We start from the raw sequence: 20,240 nt of genomic DNA on the forward strand, positions 1-20,240 counted from the left end.
TTAGTCTCCCGTTTGATAGCTCTCTTGACAGCTGTCAAACTCCTTGTTCTTTTTCTCGGGCTCACACACAGGGCACTTCCCGGGTCTAGGGGGGGGGGTCAACCCAAAAAGAAGACCTCTGAAATTCCTCTCTCTTCCTCTCCAGCGCAAATACTTCTTAGTCCAATTTATGAAAGTTATCTATTTAAACACCAGCGTCTTTTCCGACCTAGTGATCTCTCTTTGCTTTAGATCCTTTAGTGGGGGGGGGGGAGTGTGGACTTCCTTTTTAACACGTCCCCCCGATCGTACTTAAATTCAAAAATAAAGTCTTTTAGTGCCGAAATTTCCTTCTACTCACGGGTTTCATTTTCCAATCCAATTTCAGGAAGAAAGATAGCGCTCTTCGGTCCTGGCTCGCGGCTTCGCTCCGCCGAGGTAGCGATGGACTCTCAGCGCCACGCCGCCCCCCAGTCCACTCCGCAGCCTTTAAAAAGGCTCTTCGCGGGTCGGGGAGGGCGCTTAAGGTGCCCACCGAGTCACGAAGTCCGCAGGCTTCCGCGCCTGCGGTTTTTAAGGGTCCCCGTGTCGCCGGCACGGCAAGACCCGTCCTCGACGGAGCCGATTCCCTCCGGAGCTCGGAGAGAATCCGCCATTACCCATTCGCGCTATCCCGGAAGTCCACCTGGAAGCCAATTTTCCTGTCCTGTTTGAAAAACTCCATTATTTGATGATATTGAAACCAATTTTGTACTTTATGTTTCATTTTCTCATAACTTTGTAATTTCAATTTATCTCCCTCCTGTTCCAAAATTTCCCAATACTTCGGCCATCCGACCTCCATATTGAGTTTCTTCACTGCTTTAGCTTCCACTGGAGACACCCATCTAGGGGTTTTGTTTTCCAACAGATCTTTATACCTTATCCAAACATTAAACAATGCTTTTCTAACAATATGATTTTTAAAGGCACTATGCAGCTTAATTTTATCATACCATAGATATGCATGCCAACCAAATGCATTATTAAAACCTTCCAGATCCAAAATGTCTGTGTTCTCGAGGAGCATCCACTCTTTCAGCCAGCAAAACGCTGCTGCCTCATAATACAATTTTAAGTCCGGCAGGGCAAAACCCCCTCTTTCTTTAGCATCTGTCAATATTTTAAATTTGATTCTGGGCTTTTTGCCCTGCCAGACAAATTTCGAGATATCTTTCTGCCACCTCTTAAAACATTCCATCTTGTCGAGAATCTGCAAGGTTTGAAACAAAAATAACATTCTAGGCAATACATTCATCTTAATCACTGCAATTCGGCCTAACATTGACAATTTCAAATTTGACCATATTTCTAGATCTTTTTTAATTTCTGACCAACATTTTTCATAGTTATCCTTGTACAAATTCAAATTTTTAGATGTCAAATAAACCCCTAGGTATTTCACTTTCTTGACCACCGTCAGCCCTGTCTCCTCTTGGAATTTCTCCTTCTCCATATCTGTTAAATTTTTTCCTAAAACTTTAGTTTTTTGTTTATTCAGCTTAAATCCAGCTACCTGGCCAAACTGTTGGATTATTTCTAACACCTTTTTCGTACTAGTGTTTAGATTATGGCCACTGGTCCCATCACCTCCTGGCAAATAGAAGGGGAAGAAATGGAGGCAGTGAGACATTTTACTTTCTTGGGCTCAATGATTGCTGCAGATGGTGACAGCAGTCACGAAATTAAAATACGCCTGCTTCTTGGGAGAAAAGCAATGACAAACCTAGACAGCATCTTAAAAAGTAGAGACATCACTTTGCCAACAAAGGTCCGTATAGTAAAAGCTATGGTTTTCCCAGTAGTGATGTATGGAAGTGAGAGCTGGACCATAAAGAAGGCTGATCGCCGAAGAATTGATGCTTTAGAATTATGGTGCTGGAGGAGACTCTTGAGAGTCCCATGGACTGCAAGAAGATCAACCTCTCCATTCTTAAGGAAATCAGCCCTGAGTGCTCACTGGAAGGACAGATCCTGATGCTGAGGCTCCAATACTCTGGCCACCTCATGAGAAGAGAGGACTCCCTGGCAAAGACCTTGATGCTGGGAAAGATTGAGGGCACAAGGAGAAGGGGACGACAGAGGATGAGATGGTTGGACAGTGTTCTCGAAGCTACCAGCATGAGTTTGACCAAACTGCGGGAGGCAGTGGAAGACAGGAGTGCCTGGCGTGCTCTGGTCCGTGGAGTCACAAAGAGTCAGACACGACTAAACGACTAAACAACAACAACAGGCTACCTCTCAGACTTCTTGTGATGATAAAACAACAGAGAAATGGACAAAATGTGTTGCCTCACTGGAGGAAACTCAACAAGTGGAGTTCCTATTTTGTTTTTTTAATTATATTATACCTCACCTTTCCATTTAATGTGAAACTCTCTGGGTCCCTCCCCCACACCCATCACTGCACTGGGGGGGGGGGGAGGCACCTCTTGACTTTCCTCCCAGCATGCAGATCTTCCAACAGGTAGGAATTAAACAAGTTCAGTTTTCCCTATATCACCAAATCTCTGTGCCACAGAAAGTTGTGCCAGAACAGGCAGAAATCCAACTAGTGATAGAGCCTCGGCACTTTCTTTTTTTACAGCTGTATGACAGGCCAACATCCAGCAGGTGCAGCTTTTCCTGGCGTGGAGATGTCCAGATTTTGAAAGAAAGACTGAACAAAAGCTGGAGCTTTTTATGCTTCAGCGCTGAAGGTAACTGGGAAGCAAGTGCAATGGATGTGCCTCCTGCCTGGTATACAGAGGATCAAGAGCGGAAGAATTAATGGTATCTCAGGGTTGGTAGGAAACCACTAGGAGAGAAGTAGAAAGCAGCAGTTCGGAAGCATCTAGCCGAGAGCTGCTTCATCGTCAGTTTTCACTTTTAAAGTAGTCCCCAGCAGCTTGCTAATGAGAGCAGGTCAATAATATGAAGTAAAATGATATTCTTAGCCCTTGAGAAATTCCCCTTTCTCAACCCCGACATCTTGCTTTTAATACCATTTGTCAGAGTGTTTCGCTTAAGCCATTAAATAGTTATTAGAGAAATTGGGGACTGATAATAAGCTTCTGGCAAGATGTTCTTGGAAAGATGTTCTTATCGTCTGCAAATTGGCACCAGCCTCTTGGTTTTTTCCGCCTACCTCGTAGCAATCGTCACAACTTTCTCGGTATTTGGCGGTTAGGCATTGGAATGTGTTGTTGGTGTATGGAAGGGGAAGGTGTGGCCATCGCCTACCCTTTCACTTTTGGGTATTCCGTTAAAGGAATCCGGCAGTCATAGATCCTGTCCAATGCCCTGTGTGGCTGGGGGCCATGGCACGACCCCCGGTGACATCAGGGGAGAGCTTATAGTTGTATTTGCATCAACAGGCTCCCCTACTGGTGGTTAACCCCCGTCTAACTCACCCCTCTCCGAGTGGGTGGAGTCAACATTTGCTGTTGTCCAATGCCTAAGCCAATACCTCTCACGTGCTGTAATCAATAAAGATGTGGCCTTTTCTCGCCCATTAACCTAATATACTGTGTCCACATGTTTTTATTATTCCCAAGCAGGGGACAGGTCCTTGAATCATAATAAACATGTTCCAGATCATTCAAAACCTGCATTGTCTCCCATGCCCTTTCACCCTGCCCTGTTCAAACTATCCATTAACCATGAAAATATATATGAAGAATGAAGTGTTATGTCAGCTTTTGGGGGGGCGGTGTTCATAGAAATTAATTTAATAACAAAAAAGAACTGATACCAGTCCCCTCGCTAACATTACTGGGGATATGAACAACACATTGGATAAAGGATTGGCTCAATGTTTATTTTTAGGAGCCAGGATGGTTAATGTAAGAAAGGGCAAATATTCAGAGGGGTTAAATAAGAATTCATCGTACAGTCAAATCTGGTCCATTGCTATTGCTGAAAATTTAAATGAAAATTCATGGTTTGGTAAAAGGCAAACAAAGAAGGATTTGTTTTCAATCATGTGGCAAATATATATATATATATATATATATATATATATATATATATATATATATATATATATATATATATTTGCTTTCGTAGATTTTCACGGGTACAGGAATGTAGGTTTTGGCTGGTGCTTTCGGCTGGTGCTTCTTGTTCTAGTAACAAGAAGCCGAAAGCACCAGCCTGAAGATGACGAGTGAGACCTCGTCGAAACGTCGCCTAGACACCCCAACTCTTACACGGGAAGACACCCGAAGACACCAAAACCTACATATATATATATATATATATATATATATATATATATATATATATATATATATATATATATATATATATATATAATGATGTCCTCTCATGGCAGCAGACCTTGTCCCTGGAATGAGGGCCACAAGGCATGTTCTGGAAGCAGCATTCTTTAATACCAGCTGTGGTTCTTTCATTGTGAGAAAACTGCACTCTGCACATGCTCAAAAGCATTTTCTCTTATGTAGAATCACTGTGTTCCACTGAGTCTTCGCATTGTCTAAATCCTGGCTAAAATTAAACCCTGGTTGTAGTTGCTTGGGCACACAGCCGGACATCAGAATAGTGGATCACTTTGCTCGGTTCTGAATTGTTCTGGAGCCAGAACATGCCGTTATCATATAAATGGTATTTTGCACTTGGGCACTGAAACCTGCACCTCCCTCACTCATGCTCTTTGTGCAAATGCCTTTCTATTTTCCAGCCCACGTTAAAACATTCTGGGCAATGCAGAAAGCGCCCGATGGCTGAAATCCTGTGCCCACTTTCCCAGGAGTAAGATTTGTGCAACTCTGTGGCACTTCCTTCTGGGTACACATGCTTAGTGTTTTGTGGGGAAGAGGAACCTGCCTGTTTTATTCTCTTCGGATTCCTCCAAACCCAAGTGACTCAGGAGCCAGCAGATAGATGCACAAGCAGAGAAGGTTTTCTTATGCCTCCCAGTTCCACAACATGCTCATCTCTGTGCAAAAGCGGGATTCCCTAGAAACCGCTTCCTCGCTCAACCACCACCCTCCTTCCCCCTCTCTCCAGAAACCAGACACCAAGACTCCTAAGCACTCCCCTTTTCAGGAAAAGCCTCTCTGCCTTTCTCTCTGAGAGAATTTTCTTTTCTCTCCCCGCTCTCTTTGTGCATTAATTTCCACAGCCCTTGGCCATGCAACTTGACCGCTTTCTTTCAACTAGGCATTGAAAGAGGCGCTCAGTTTCCTGCAAATAAAACATGCCATGTATTCAGAGAAACTGGCTCGCCAATGTTTCCTTCTGGGTCCACTTCCTTAATATCCAGGCGTTGTGCTATGGTAGGAATCCTCCACCGGGCAGATTTGTCTTTCCAGACAAGAGGCAAGGTCAGTCGATTCTCTTGTTTTTAATTAAAGCGGCTCTTGCATTTAGCATTTGACAACGTGGCAGCTCTCTCTTCCCCTCTCCACATTCCTAATCTTGTAGAAAAGAAGGGCCTTGCCTGTAAGCAAACCTTTTGTACGAATAAGCTTTAGCCACTTCAGCATTTGCAGATCTTCATGACTTTACGAATTATTATTATTTTTTTAAAAAGAAAACTTTAATGCCGTTTTGTAAACCGTTCCCCTCTCAAGCTGAGCATCTTCCCTGGCACACTCTGAACATGCTGTGAGCGGCTGTTCGCAGCCCCACAAAGAACAAGGCTGGCAAGCTAAAACCAGCGACGAGCAATGGCAAACTTTCTTGCAAACAGACAGCTTGCAATGCTTTACCCCTGCCCGAGCAGTTACAAAACGGTAGGCAGGTGACTGTGGATTACTGTATTTGTCCTGAGATGGACTGCTGCCTCCCTCCAGCAGTAACTGAGGGTGGCTGGTTTTGAAAACTCCTGTAACGAACTGGCTATTGCTGCCCTTTTAATGTCCAAAGAATCATAGAATTGTAGAGTTGGAATGGGACCCCATGAGTCATCTAGTCTAACCTCCTGCAATGCAGGGATTTTCTGTTCAAGGTGGGGCTCTCAAACAAATATCTTAATTCTGCCTGTACCATCACTCCCCTTCCTATTACTCAAAAGAAAGACAGAAATGTAATGTCATTTGGTAGCTACAGGGGCATTTGGTGAGGTTACAGGGAACCAGGCAGAGGGCCTTCTCGGTAGTGGCGCCCGCCCTGTGGAACTAAGGAAATAAGTAGCTATATTATCTTTAAAAGACATCTGAAGGCAGCCCTGTTTAGGGAAGTTTTTAATATTTAATGCTGTATTGTTTTTAACGCTCGATTGGAAGCCGCCCAGAGTAGCTGGTGAAACTCAGCCAGATGGGCGGGGTATAAATAATAAATTATTATTATTATTATTATTACTGCATAAGAACACAGCATGTGACTGGGGAGCATGGATTCATATGGAAGGACCCTGTCATTTAGGGCCACCCTGCAAGGGGGGAAAAAATACCTGAGTTATTGTGCATCAAACAAATTTGCATTGTCTTCTGCTTTTTGTTCTTACCCCGTTTTCTTTTGCTGGAATATGTGGAGCTATGCTGACATTGGACTTTATTTCTGACATTTTCACAGGCACTGCTTATCCAGGCATGTCCAAAGTCTGTTTTGGGGGCCTAATCCGGCCCCCGCCGGTCGGTTTAATTAATTTTAAAAAAGCTCAATAACTCCAATCAACAACTTCGGTCGGCCCTCACACATGTTCACTTCATCAAATCTGGCCCTCTTTGAAAAAAGGTTGGGCACTCCTGGATGCAGTTCCAAGCTGTCAGGGACTGGGCAGAGGAGGAATGGTGGGAAAGAAGACAGTTCAGAATTACAACATGGGTTTGAGGGAGGTCACAGCTCAGAGGAAGATGAGAGGGAAACCTGGGAAATAATGGGAGAGGAGGAAGAAGATGCACCAGAGAGGCGACAGCTGACAGACACAGCGTCTTTAGAAAGCATTCCAGGCCCCCCCCTCCCAGAACCCGGCGAGCATTGAAAGTAAGAGAGCAAAGAGCTTAGAGGCAGAGGCCACTTCTCAGCACTTGTAGTGATGACGCATGAAGGGAGAGAGGGAGAGGGTGGAAACTCACTCAGGGCAACGCCGTTATTCCAAGAGGCTTCATTTCCAAGCCTCTCTCTGTGCATATTGAATAAAAAGCAGCTGCTAAGAACTTTTCCTTGTCTTATTCGTTCCTGGCAACATGCCATGGAGGGGGGGGGCGGGAATTGGATCCTCTCTTGCCTGACACAAACCACAGGGGCTAGGAACTTGATTTTTTAAAAGGAAGCAAGCTGAGATCCTCTCAAGTTGCTGAATTCTGCCAGTCCTCCAGTTCGTAGATATTTTTCCACCAGTACAAAATTGTGAAAGGCACACAACATACCACGCACAACTTAATGTGATGGGAAGGGTCTATTCCAGGAATGTGAAAAGCGTAGCCCTCCAGATATCGTTGCATCCTAGCTCCCATCAGCCCCACCAGCATAGCCAGCAGTCAAGAATGGAGGGAGCTGCAGTCCAGTAGCTTCTGGGTGACCACAGGTTCCCTATCCCTGCTATTTTCCTCATTCTCTCATGGAACTAGAACATCCACATCCAATGATGCCGAATGTTGGAAAACTCAGGACAGATAAAAGGAAGTCCTTCCTCACTTAGCACCTAGTTAAACTATGGAACTCACTGCCACCAACTTGGATGTCTTTAAAAGAGGGTTGGGCAAAGGATTGGACTACTGTAATGCGCTCTACGTGGGGCTACCTTTGAAGGTGACACGGAAACTACAACTAATCCAGAATGCGGCAGCTAGACTGGTGACTGGGGGCGGCCGCCGAGACCACATAACACCGGTCTTGAAAGACCTGCATTGGCTCCCAGTACGTTTCCGAGCACAATTCAAAGTGTTGGTGCTGACCTTTAAAGCCCTAAACAGCCTCGGTCCTGTATACCTGAAGGAGTGTCTCCATCCCCATCGTTCTGCCCGGACGCTGAGGTCCAGCGCCGAGGGCCTTCTGGTGGTTCCCTCATTGAGAGAAGCAAAGCTACAGGGAACCAGGCAGAGGGCCTTCTTGGCAGTGGCGCCCACCCTGTGGAACGCCCTCCCATCAGATGTCAAAGAGATAAACAACTACCTGACATTCAGAAGACATCTTAAGGTAGCCCTGTTCAGGGAGGTTTTTAATGTATGACATATTAGTGTATTTTTGGTCTTTGTGGAAGCCGCCCAGAGTGGCTGGGGAAACCCAGCCAGATGGGCAGGGTACAAATAAATTATTATTATTATTATTATTATTATTATTATTATTATTATTATTATTGTGAAAAGCTAATTTTTCTGCTCCTTTTCTCCCCTAGATAATTTTATCAAAACGTTGCAAGACTACCAAGTGGTAAGCCCAGCAAAAGTCGATGCGGCCGGGAAGTTTTTGTCTTACAATTTGCACCACCATGCTTCCACTGTCAGAAGGAAAAGAGACATCAGGAAAAAGGACAGTCAAGTGTATTATAAGATTAAGCACAAAGACAAGGACCTGTTCTTTAACTTAACCCTCCATCAAGGATTACTGTCCAATAATTATATTCTGGAAAGGCGATCTGGCAACTATTCCCGTGCAAAGATGGTTCAGCGTTCGGAAACTTCGTGCCACCTGACTGGGACAGTCATGCAGCCAGATTTCAAGACTGGGAAGGCAGCAATCAGCTCTTGCAATGAACTAGTAAGTGACAGAGTTACCATGAAATATTCATTGCTATTGGTAATTTCAGGTATTCACAAACCAAAAGCTTCTGGCCCAAATTCAAGAGTTATGCTTCAGGGTGTGGAAGGCAAGATCAACGTTCAGATCTCTTTGCGGGTTAATTGTTTTAATTCATGGCTAAGAATATGGATTAAGGGCCTCTGTGGCTGGAGCTGCCTATAAACTGATATGACTAATTTACCCTGACAACTTACCCTACGTGCCATAATAGAAGCTGTGCAAGGCTTGAGCAATTACATAGTAAATGATGTTTTGCATAACAGTTGCATGGTATATGATAAACAATTACGTATTTGGTGGTGAGAATCAAGAAGATAAGGATCCTTGAGATCCAATTCCATCCATAAGTCCATTTCCCCCCAAACCATGCCCACCTGTGAATCAGGAGACATCATGCAGATGGATAAGTGATGTCAGCTGACAGGCAGAGGGTTCAGTTCTGCATTGGCTGTGCCTGCCAGTTCTCCACAGGTAACAGCCACATACAGACAGCAGGATGTTAACACCACCTGTTAAGAATCCTGCAGAGAGTTCAGTCCTGCTCAGTGTTGCTTCACTGTCTCCCCATCACACCTGTGGGCCAACTTTGACGTAGGACTGCGATCGTACCCATCACCTGTCATCAGATGATTGACAGGTGGTTAGTCCTTCCGGCCTATCAAAGTTGATCCGCTGGGTTGCGGGGAAATAAAGAAGTGGAAGAGTTTGGATTTGATATCCCGCTTTATCACTACCCGAAGGAGTCTCAAAGTGGCTAACATTCTCCTTTCCCTTCTTCCTCCCCCACAACAAACACTCTGTGAGGTGAGTGGGGCTGAGAGACTTCGAAGAAGTGTGACTAGCCCAAGGTCACCCAGCAGCTGCATGTGGAGGAGCGGAGACGCGAACCTGGTTCCCCAGATTACGAGTCTACTGCCCTTAACCACTACACCATACTGGCTCTCCTAAAGATCTCTAAAGATCTGGCCCACCAGACCAAAAGGTTTCCCCTGCTCCTGGCCTATGGGAAATCCACATGTAGGACACGAATAGCTCCCTAGGATTGGCCAAGCAGAATCCCTAGAATCTAGGAAATATTGGATTTTTGGCCAGGCCCCCTAATCACAAAAAGAAAGAGAAGGCGTTAGCAGGCTTGCTGTAGTCTCCAGAATACATGCCCTGAGTGTGTCCTCAAACCTCCCAGCCCTCTTAACAACTGCAGATCCAGCTAGGCCAATGTAAACATGTGTGGGACAGCCCCCTGCTCCCACCCCATCAGCGCGGAATGAAAATTCCTTCCTTGGAAACATTACAGGCCTGCAAAAGATCCTTTGACTGTTCAGAAACAAAGTCGATTGCATGCAGCAGGCCTGGTATAGATACAAATGAAAGGCTTTCATTTCAGCACATGAAAGAATAATGAAAACTATATGGAGAATTTAAAATACAATTTCCTTACATGTGCTGTGCAAATGTGACTATAGGAATATTTACATAGTCAAGGGGGGCAGAGATTTAAGCCTTAGTGCTTGCCCTTGCTAGTTATATGTTGGTCCCATGCCGCCTTGTATTTTGTATTTCTAAAGGACTGCAAACCGCCCACAGAACTCAGGTGGGTGGGGTGGCATAGGCATATAATGAAAATGTCTGTAACTTGTGTACCCAAGAATTCAATTCAGAGAGAGGATGTGAGAGCTCATCAAATGCATGGTTCTAGTAAATGAACAACTGCTGGTTTTTTTTGGTTTGATTTCTTTGGTAAATAGTGTTTCAGTATTTTTTCAGAAACAAAATGTTTTTCCACTTAGCAAAACAATGTACATCAAAGTGCTACAGTAATTGTGTCTTGGAAAAATAGCCAGTGTGAGGCTGTTTTCAAGGTAATACGTGCCTTCTGTGCCAGACAATTGCAGACAGCAACCCACATACAATAAGATTTTTAATGTTAATGAGTGTGTATGTGTGTGTTATCTGTGCAATTAGACCTGCAGCCTTACACACTTGAGGGGGAGGAAACCACTGAACACGATCAGGGCTGGATTTAGGTTTGATGAGGCCCAAACTACTGAAGTTAATGGGGCCCTTTATATCTCCAGCTGTCCTTCGTCAACAACAAATTGTCACTGTTTTTTGTGTTGAATATTTGCTATATGGTAATTCATAGACCTAATAGGTATCTAAAGCCATTTGCACATAACAAAATATGTATTTTAACAAAGTACAGTGGTACCTCAGGTTAAGTACTTAATTCGTTCCCGAGGTCTGTTCTTAACCTGAAACTGTTCTTAACCTGAAGCACCACTTTAGCTAATGGGGCCTCCGGCTGCTGCCGCGCCGCTGGAGCACGATTTCTGTTCTCATCCTGAAGCAAAGTTCTTAACCTGAAGCACTATTTCTGGGTTAGCAGAGTCTGTAACCTGAAGTGTATGTAACCTGAAGTGTATGTAACCCGAGGTACCACTGTAATTGTTGAACTGAAATACAAATAAGAAGAAGTAGATTAATAGTGAAATAATTATTAAGTTCTAACTTAAAATGATTTTTTTATTCATAACAAACTTAATAATGCAAACACATTGGCATTTGGCAATAACGAAAGTTCCTTTACAAACACAATTTACAAAGACTTATAATGAGCAAACCAGTGATGTTTTAGGGAGCAGGCTAGCAGGTGGGGCCCATTACTTACATCATAGGAGCCTACACAACACAAAACACTGTTGCTGTATGTAGGTTTTATTTTATTTGTTTTTTATCTTATATTTTGGAAATGTACATCCAGGTTTTTTCCCTTTAATTTTTTTTTGGGGGGGCCCAAGAGAGTGGGGCCCTGAGCTATACTTTATTTAGCCTATACATAAATCCGGCACTGACACGATGCATCTTATTTCTGCATCAAAATACTGAATGCTGTCTTCAGCTCTTCTAAAGGCAGTTTGTTGTGAAACCTGATGCTGTCGGTGGAGATGTTTCCTTCTACAGGCTAATCGCTCTCCATTTTCACAGATGGATAAACACTGGAAAAGTGATTCATTCTCTGTGGCAAAGGTCACATTCTCCACCTCTCGGAATATTGCGCCTTTCAGTCGCTGACAGAAATGTAGCTTAGTAGAATACAAAGGCAGTCACGAAAATAAGGAAAGCATAAGCGCCACTGAATACAAAAATAATATCATTTCATGCCCCCCCCCACCCTTAGAGAGGAAGGAAGCTGCCCTGGTCTCCTTTGAGAGGGAGGATGGGATATAAATTTAATAAACAAGCAAGCCATCAAACAAATAAAGCTTATGGCAACCTTTGCAACAGCGGTTTCATTTGGAAGAGAGAACAGGGAAATCTTAGTGGAATATTGCTACCAATCTGTCATTATAAAACAAGGGAGACCTGCAGCAAAATTTTGCAATGTGAAGTGTTGCTTTTCAGGATTTCTAGCACTCACTAACTTGCCAACAAAGGTCCATATAGTTAAAGCTATGGTTTTCACAGTAGTGATGTATGGAAGTGATGTATGGAAGTGATGTATGGAAGTGAGAGCTGGACCATAAAGAAGGCTGATCGCCGAAGAATTGATGCTTTTGAATTATGGTGCTGGAGGAGACTCTTGAGAGTCCCATGGACTGCAAGAAGATCAAACCTATCCATTCTTAAGGAAATCAGCCCTGAGTGCTCACTGGAAGGACAGATCCTGACGCTGAGGCTCCAATACTTTGGCCACCTCATGAGAAGAGAAGACTCCCTGGAAAAGACCCTGATGTTGGGAAAGATGGAGGGCACAAGGAGAAGGGGACGACAGAGGATGAGATGGTTGAACAGTGTTCTCGAAGCTACCAGCATGAGTTTGACCAAACTGCGGGAGGCAGTGGAAGACAGGAGTGCCTGGCATGCTCTGGTCCATGGGGTCACGAAGAGTCGGACACGACTAAACGACTAAACAACAACAACAAGCACTCACTAACATGCTGACTCATGTTCATGAGGATTGAAAATAATAATAATAATAATAATAATCATGAATTGCTGTGGAAATGTGGAGAACTGCATTTAACATTGGAAAAAAAGAGAGAGAAGCACAGACAACTGAAATTGATAGATTTGTCCATTTCTGGTTCAGCAGGTTGCATATAGCTCCTTACCCTATTTATCTGAACAACAATCCTACAAGGCCTTTATGCTGAGGAAACATGACTGACCCGAGGTCAGTCCTTTATGACTGAGCAATAATTTGTACTGCGATCTCTCCATTCTAAATGCACACTGGCCTTTCTCCAGTAGACCCCTGATTCCATTGTCTATATGGGAATTGCAATTCCTATGATTCTATTAATGGTCCGTGTCATTCCTTCACATGGGTACAGGATCTATCCACTGTGGGAATAACTGAATGGATGAAATAACAGTAAGAAGAGACTGGCTGCTAAGTGGAGAAAATGAGCAAAGTCATGGTGGACTAGGCTGCCCAAATGCTCCCGTATCAATGAATTGAATGAGTAACATAATCCAAAGGATAGCCATGAATAACTGACTTGTATGCTGCCCATTTTGCTGTCGGCATAGAGAAGGAACTCTCCTTTCATTAGCCGTACAGTGGAAACATTATCATCAAGGATCAGTTTACAAATTCAGTAAGAAAATGCTTGGCATAGCAAGCTGTCCAATTGCTGCCAAAAGCATGGAATGACAGAAACCTTCAACACTTGCCAGGGCAAGCACAATATAGAGAAATCCCCCCCCCCGTCTTGCTTCTCCCCCCACCCGGCCTAAATATGATCTATTTGTCATTGTAGCCCATTCCCGATTCTGAAGTTCTTTGTACCTCATGCTATAGAAATGCAGACTTCCTGCCAGCAATTCCCTTTCTCACAACTCTGTTGCCAGATGTATACCTGCCAACATTCAAAATCTATACATCTCAAACTTTTCTCCCTGTACTCTACAAATTCCTCTCCTGGCTTGTCCAACAGTTTTGGTAGTCCACATGTCTCAACCCATGCTGGACCTAGAGCCAGAGGAATTCTAATATTTTCACTCCTATGTCCAAAATAAAAACAAACTGACAGAGTGTTATATATACAGTGGTACCTCAGGTTAAAAACTTAATTCGTTCTGGAGGTCCATTCTTAACCTGAAACTGTTCTTAACCTGAGGTGCCACTTTAGCTAATGGGGCCTCCCGCTGCCACCACACCGCCGCCGCCAATGACAAAGCATTGCCTGAAGTGTGATCTAGTCAATTTATGGAACATTAATTGTATAATGGTAGAAATGGTTTTATTGCTTATAGAGATTTTATGAGTGGTTTATATTGTTTTTAGAGTTTGTGTCTTATCAAATTCTCCCTTTATTGTGCACTGCTTTGATAGCTTCTTTACTCAGCTCCAATGTGGAGTTTGCAGCCTGACTAAATATCAGCAATGTGCTGCTGGTATCTGGTAACATCTCAGATACTGGGATAAGGGAGCAGTGACTGATCTGCATTTTTGAAAACATAAAGCCTGGCTGTTGCTCAGAACTGTCCCATGCCTTAAGCTAAACACACAGGTTCCTGGTTAGGCAGAGAGAAGAAAAGATAAACGTGGCACTAGGGATGGGTGAATCTGACAGTTTTAGTTTCTCACTTTTCTGGTCTTTCGTTCAGTTTCCCACATTTCCACATCAGTTTTTGATCATCATCATCACTGAAAAACTCCGTCTGGACTGTAAGAAAGGAGAGTGTGAGAGGCCTTGAAGTTACCCACCAACAGTTAGTGGCTGAACAGAAGTCTGAGCAAGTAGATACATAGTTCCTCTGACCACAGTTGCCCCCACTATGATGTGTTGTATTTCTGTTTAAATTCTAGTAACTATTTATAAACCTTGCAATATATATAAAGGTAAAGGTAAGGGACCCCTGGATGACTAAGTCCAGTCAAAGGTGACTATGGAGTTGCGGCGCTCATCTCGCTTTCAGGCCGAGGGAGTTGGCGTTTGTCCACAGACAGCTTTCCAGGTCATGTGGCCAGCATGGCTAAACCGCTTCTGGCACAACAGAACACCATGGCAGAAACCAGAGCACACAGAAACACCATTTACCTTCCCATCACAGTGGTACCTATTTATCTACTTGCACTGGTGTGCTTTCGAACTGCTAGGTTGGCAGGAGCTGGGACAGAGCAACAGGAGCTCACCCTGTCACAGGGATTTGAACCACCGACCTTCTGATCAGCAAGCCCAAGAGACTCAGTGGTTTAGACCACAGCGTGGATAAGTGTATGCAACAATCAGTATATATTTTTGCCTTCCTTTTTTTAGCTTCTTGAAGGCAATGTGGGGAACAAATGAACCACCAAGCATTCCTTAACAAAAAGGATTCCTTCTGGAGTGTTTTCACTTATGGGGAGAGAGAATGAGCTGGAAGGTTAGCCTGCCATGCAGTAACCCGGTGCAAAAGTAACGTGATAGTCATTTGCATGCAGTTTCCATCTCAGCACAGGATAAACAGCACAGTTTTCAGTCCAGCCCCCTCCCACTTTTTTGATTTCTTGAGATATCTTTGTGTCAATCTGTTGCTCTCTAAGCCTTTCCTGCCTTCATAGAGAGGAAGTCTCTAATCATCCTGTCACATTTATACACCCGCCTTCCTCTCAGCAATGACAGGTGTGTTGAGCTTCTCACTGATGGAAGGGAAGACTATGGCAACAGTAAATGCTGACAGTTTCTATGACTCCCACATAGCACTAAGGCAGGCGTCCAGGGTCTCATTCTGAATCTGAAACAATCCTCCCCAACACCAATAAAAAATTCCCGGTTATCTTCATGTACATGGCCTCCTTGCCAACTATCTTGGTTACCGGTAATTCATAGGTTGCTGTGTGTCCTCAATTGCTCTGAGGACAAAATTTTATGGTCTCACAGGTGGCATATGAAATAATCAAATCCTGAGCATGGTTCTGTAGTGTAAGGACAGGGGTGTGATTTGAGTGTCATTGTTCAGAAGTGGATACCATACAGCAGAAAAGTATGCGCTTGTCTATACTTTATTGCTGCTGTTATGTTTGTTTTTGCATTAAAAAATATAAGTGATTATACGAATGGACCTTTGGAAGTCATCCAGGTCCCATGGAAAGGGAGGAAAGAGGGAGAGATAAGAGAAGCTCAGGTCCCAGAGAAATAGAACCATGTGTTCTTCTTGGTTCCTTTTCCAATAGCCTTTTGGGCAGCTGGATAGCTCAGCTGTCTGGAATCCTTTGCTTATAAATTCTGAGCTGTCTTGGATGTTTAAATGAGCGAAGAACACTGAGCATGGTGTTCTTATGGAGATGAAACATAAATACATTTTAGGAACATGTAAGGCAGGGCTTTCAAAGGATGATTCACTGCAGCCTTCCCAAACTGGTGCCCTGTGGATGTTTTGGACTATCACTCCCATTGTCCCTGATCACCGATTATCTGACTGGGGGGGTGATAGAAGTTATCTATTGCCAGGGATTTCTGTTTGGTGCATTGACACTTTGCTGTAAAATAACCAAGAGGTGCCTAATCTTATCAAGGGCCATATTCAGTCATGAAAAACCCACTGGGGACCATAAACCACACACACTCTCATGTGCACACACACAGGAAGGTACACAGATTGCCCAGCCCTCCTGGGTGCTCCATTTTAAAAGATCACCCAGTGAGGCTTCCTCTCCACTTCTAGGCCAGTGCAATGGCTGGATTCCTGTGTTGATCCACTATTGATAATTCCAGCCCCAAATTTCTCATCATTTCCCTCCATAACCCTCCCCCCCCCCACCAAAGTAGAGACTAGATATTTGCTTAAAACATGAAGGGAAGGGAAATGGAAGGGGGAGAGGTAAAAGACAGGTGAAGAAAAGCAGGCAGCAGAAAGAAAGAGAGATGTTCCACCCACTTCTGGTACCCACCACTGGCACATGGCTCTAGACAGATTATCTATGGGAATTACATCCCCTGGCAGAAGAAAGGTTCACCACCTCTAGACTGATATGTAGCTTGTTTTTCCTTAATTGACTTTATCATCATATCTGAAGGAGCGTCTCCACCCCCATTGTTCTGCCCGGACACTGAGGTCCAGCACCGAGGGCCTTCTGGCAGTTCCCTCACTGCAAGAAGCCAAGTTACAGGGAACCAGGCAGAGGGCCTTCTCGGTAGTGGCGCCCGCCCTGTGGAACGCCCTCCCACCAGATGTCAAAGAGAACAACAACTACCAGACTTTCAGAAGACATCTGAAGGCAGCCCTGTTTAGGGAAGCTTTTAATGTTTGATGTATTACAGTATATTAATATTTTTTGGGAAGCCGCCCAGAGTAGCCGGGGAAGCCCAGCCAGATGGGCGGGGTATAAATAATAAATTACTATTATTATTATTATTATTATTATTATTATTATTATTATTATTAGCAGCATCATTATCATCATAATTTTTTATTGGTATGCCACCTTTCCACAGTTAAAAAAACCATGCTCAAGGTGGCTTACAGCATAACAAAATTTACATAATTACAAAAATCATAAGCAATAAATAAACCACATAAAAAATGCACAACCAAATGGGAAACAATTTCCACATAAATCAAAATATAAAACTAAGAATACAGCATTAATATCACAGTTTTAAATGACATAGGTAAAAAAATAACAGCAATTTAAACAAAAACAAAAACAAAACAAAATGGAGCCCTCTCTGCTCAGCAGCAGCAGTGGCAGCAGTCCTTTATAGAGCCCCACCCTAGGCCAGGTGTTGAGTGGCAGGACTGGGGCCCTCAGGCGCTGAGCAGGGGAGTCCTCCTGGGTGGTAGCTGCAGCAGCAGTTCTTATAGCATGTCAGGCCCCGCCCTGGGCCAGGTGGTGAGTGGCAGGACTGGGGCCCTCAGGCATTTGGGGGATGGATTCTTACTGTGGAGGCAGCATGTGGGAAGGGGGTGTTTCTGGTGCAATGGGTTAGTGCGTCTGGCTGTTAACCAGAAGGCTGGTGGTTCAAGCCTACCCAGGGATAGCTGTGGGCAGAATCCCTGCATTGCAGGGATCTGGACGAGATGAATCTCTGGGTCCCTTCCAACTTACAATTCTGTGATTCTGTATTCATTTCCCCCACCCCCAACTGGAACAGAGGTGGGGAATATGGTTTCTTGAAATCGGGAAGGTTGATTTCTCTTCTGAAGGAGGTCAAGGAGTGAAGAGGCAAGTCTCCCCCACCCACAATGAGTGGGTGCGTTTCCACTAAGAACACCCCCATGTTAATGAAGGGAAACAAGACATGCATGCTGAGATTAGCAACAAAGAATATAGTCTAAGAAGAAACGGAAAGCAGAGTTTCACCATGTGCGAGACCGAAGCAATGCCCTTCTGGTGCACTTCTTTGCTGGAGACAAAAAGACCAAGCACTGGGAGGCCCGGCAAGTCAAGCACACCAAATGCAGGAACCGTGGGAAAGCAAGGTTGGAAACCATGCCAGTGCTAAGGGAAGGCATTTGTTTACAAGCACGGTCCTGGCCTTTCACAGCCATTTATGCAGATGACGGAGCCAACGCATGAAGTGGCATCATTAGTCACGGTTCATGAAAAGGGTCAGAGCAGAAATAACGCACGCTAAGGGAACTGGAGGAAACCGCTGACCCATCAGCCACTGGGGAAGAAACAGTTCAGGAATGAGCCATCACCTTCAGCATTGTGTGATGCTGCATTCGTTGCTGGGCTGGACCACTTCGGACTATAAGTGGACAATTAAGGGAAGGGCCATAGCTGAGTGCAAGAGTGCATGCTTTGTGTGCAGAAGGTCGTAAGTTCAATTCCTGGCATCTCCGATTAAAAATGATGAAGTGAGATATGAGTTTCTGGGGAGCACAAATAGGGGAGAGTGCTGTGAAACTCATGTTCTGCTTCCAATTGGGGCATCTCATTAGCCACTGTGAGAACAGGATCCTGGACTAGGGGATCTAGGAGGGATCTTCTGTTCTTGTGCTCTGCCTGTATGACATCAGGCAGAATTATTCCCTCACTGTAATCCTGCTCTTTGTTGTAGGTTTTGTACCAACTTGGGGGGGGGGGACGGACCTAGTTATGAATACAGTTGTGACTGTATTATAACTTAAGAGCTGAGAAGAACAGCTTGCACACAATAAAAGCATTAATTCAAATTGCTCTCTTTCCAAGTATAATCACATGCTGGGTTTTTTGTTTTGGTTTTTTTGTTTTGTTTTGGGTACTCTCCACTTCATCAAACACTTTTTGTTAATGACGTGGAACCATCATGCTGCAGAACAGCTAATTTGCATAACTTGTTTGCTCTTAATTTTATGTGTTGCCTTTCATTTCCTGACAGGTCTTTGTGTCCTAAGTTTTTAAAAAAAACAAACAAACATACAAATAAATTGCAATTTCTTTAAATGAGAATGTAGCCTAGGAGAGGCTGTGGCCATGTTTTTGTCTGTGTTTTATCCTGAGTCTCAACAGGCAGCTGCCTATGGAAATTAACTCCCTGTGGAAATCAATGCATAATCATAAGTCCATTTATACCACTGTGCAAACTGAAACTTCTCACCTTCCTCTCTCCTTCTTTGGCGATCACTCGTAGCCGAGTAAGATTGTCTTCCATAAACACAGTTTAACTGTGAGTCCGTAAGTGACTATGGAGGTCAATTCTGGATCCACACGTCCTTCCACAGTGTGGACATAATTTTCCATGGTGAGCGTTTGCCAAACGTCCCTTCCTCTTAGCGCGTTTCTCCCTTTCATCCTGAGTTCGAGTGTCTTCAGAACCCATGACCTCTTTGGTAAAGGCTGTTCTCCGACTGGAGCGCTTGCAGGCCAGTGTTTCCCAGTCGTTAGTGTTTATACTACATTTTTAAAGATTTGCCTTGAGAGAGTCTTTGAACCTCTTTTGTTGACCACCAGCATTATGCTTTCCATTTTAATGTTCAGAATAGAGTACAGTAGTTGCTTTGGAAGATGATAATCAGGCATCCACCCAACATAACCGGTCCAACAAAGTTGATGTTGAAGAATCATTGCTTCGACACTGGTGATCTTTGCTTATTCCAGTACACTGGCATTTGTTCGCCTGTCTTCCCAAGTGATGTGTACATTTTTTCGGAGACACCTTCCACCCCTGTGAAGAGACATTGGACAGGAGCAGTTCAATATGTCTCATCTTGAAATGTCTCATTTTAAACCCTGAGACTTGTCATTGAGTTCTGATTTAAGGCCATTTTTTCCAGGATATCTTTTCTTTTTGGGTGGTGATGTGTGTGTGTGTGTTTGTGTGGGTGTGTGTTGTTTAGACGTGAACGTATCATTGCTCTAACTTTGCCCAAGCAGGATGGGCTGTCAAGCTGAGCTCTGTTGGGACTTCATTTCAGAAGGCTGCATGTCAAAATAACTTGTCAAGGTTCTGTCTTTTGAGCACAGCTGTCCTGCAGAGCAGATTGCCAGTTATTCAGCCTGTAATTGCATTGCCCTGAAATCCCAGAATGTTCTGGGGTTTCTTGCTTTCTCCAGTAACATATAGCTTCAATAACCTCCTTCAGTCCTTTGGGGGTGTATATTCTGCACAAAATTTACC

The 20,240-nt window shown here is 44.0% G+C and overlaps 1 protein-coding gene across 1 annotated transcript in view; it reads left to right on the top strand.

Annotated features, from left to right (window-relative positions):
* The first annotated feature begins 5,112 nt into the window (after window positions 1-5,112).
* ADAMTS12 (ADAM metallopeptidase with thrombospondin type 1 motif 12) overlaps window positions 5,113-20,240 on the top strand; it is a 109,575-nt gene continuing 94,447 nt past the window's right edge. The window contains exons 1-2 of the mRNA XM_081212637.1: window positions 5,113-5,345; window positions 8,303-8,664. Coding sequence (XP_081068763.1) covers window positions 5,219-5,345; window positions 8,303-8,664 — 489 coding nt within the window. The 5' untranslated portion in view covers window positions 5,113-5,218. The remainder of the gene's footprint in view (window positions 5,346-8,302; window positions 8,665-20,240) is intronic.

Source organism: Podarcis bocagei (genome assembly GCF_964188305.1).
Source record: "Podarcis bocagei genome assembly, chromosome: 11".
In the NCBI taxonomy this organism is placed as follows: Eukaryota; Metazoa; Chordata; class Lepidosauria; order Squamata; family Lacertidae; genus Podarcis; species Podarcis bocagei.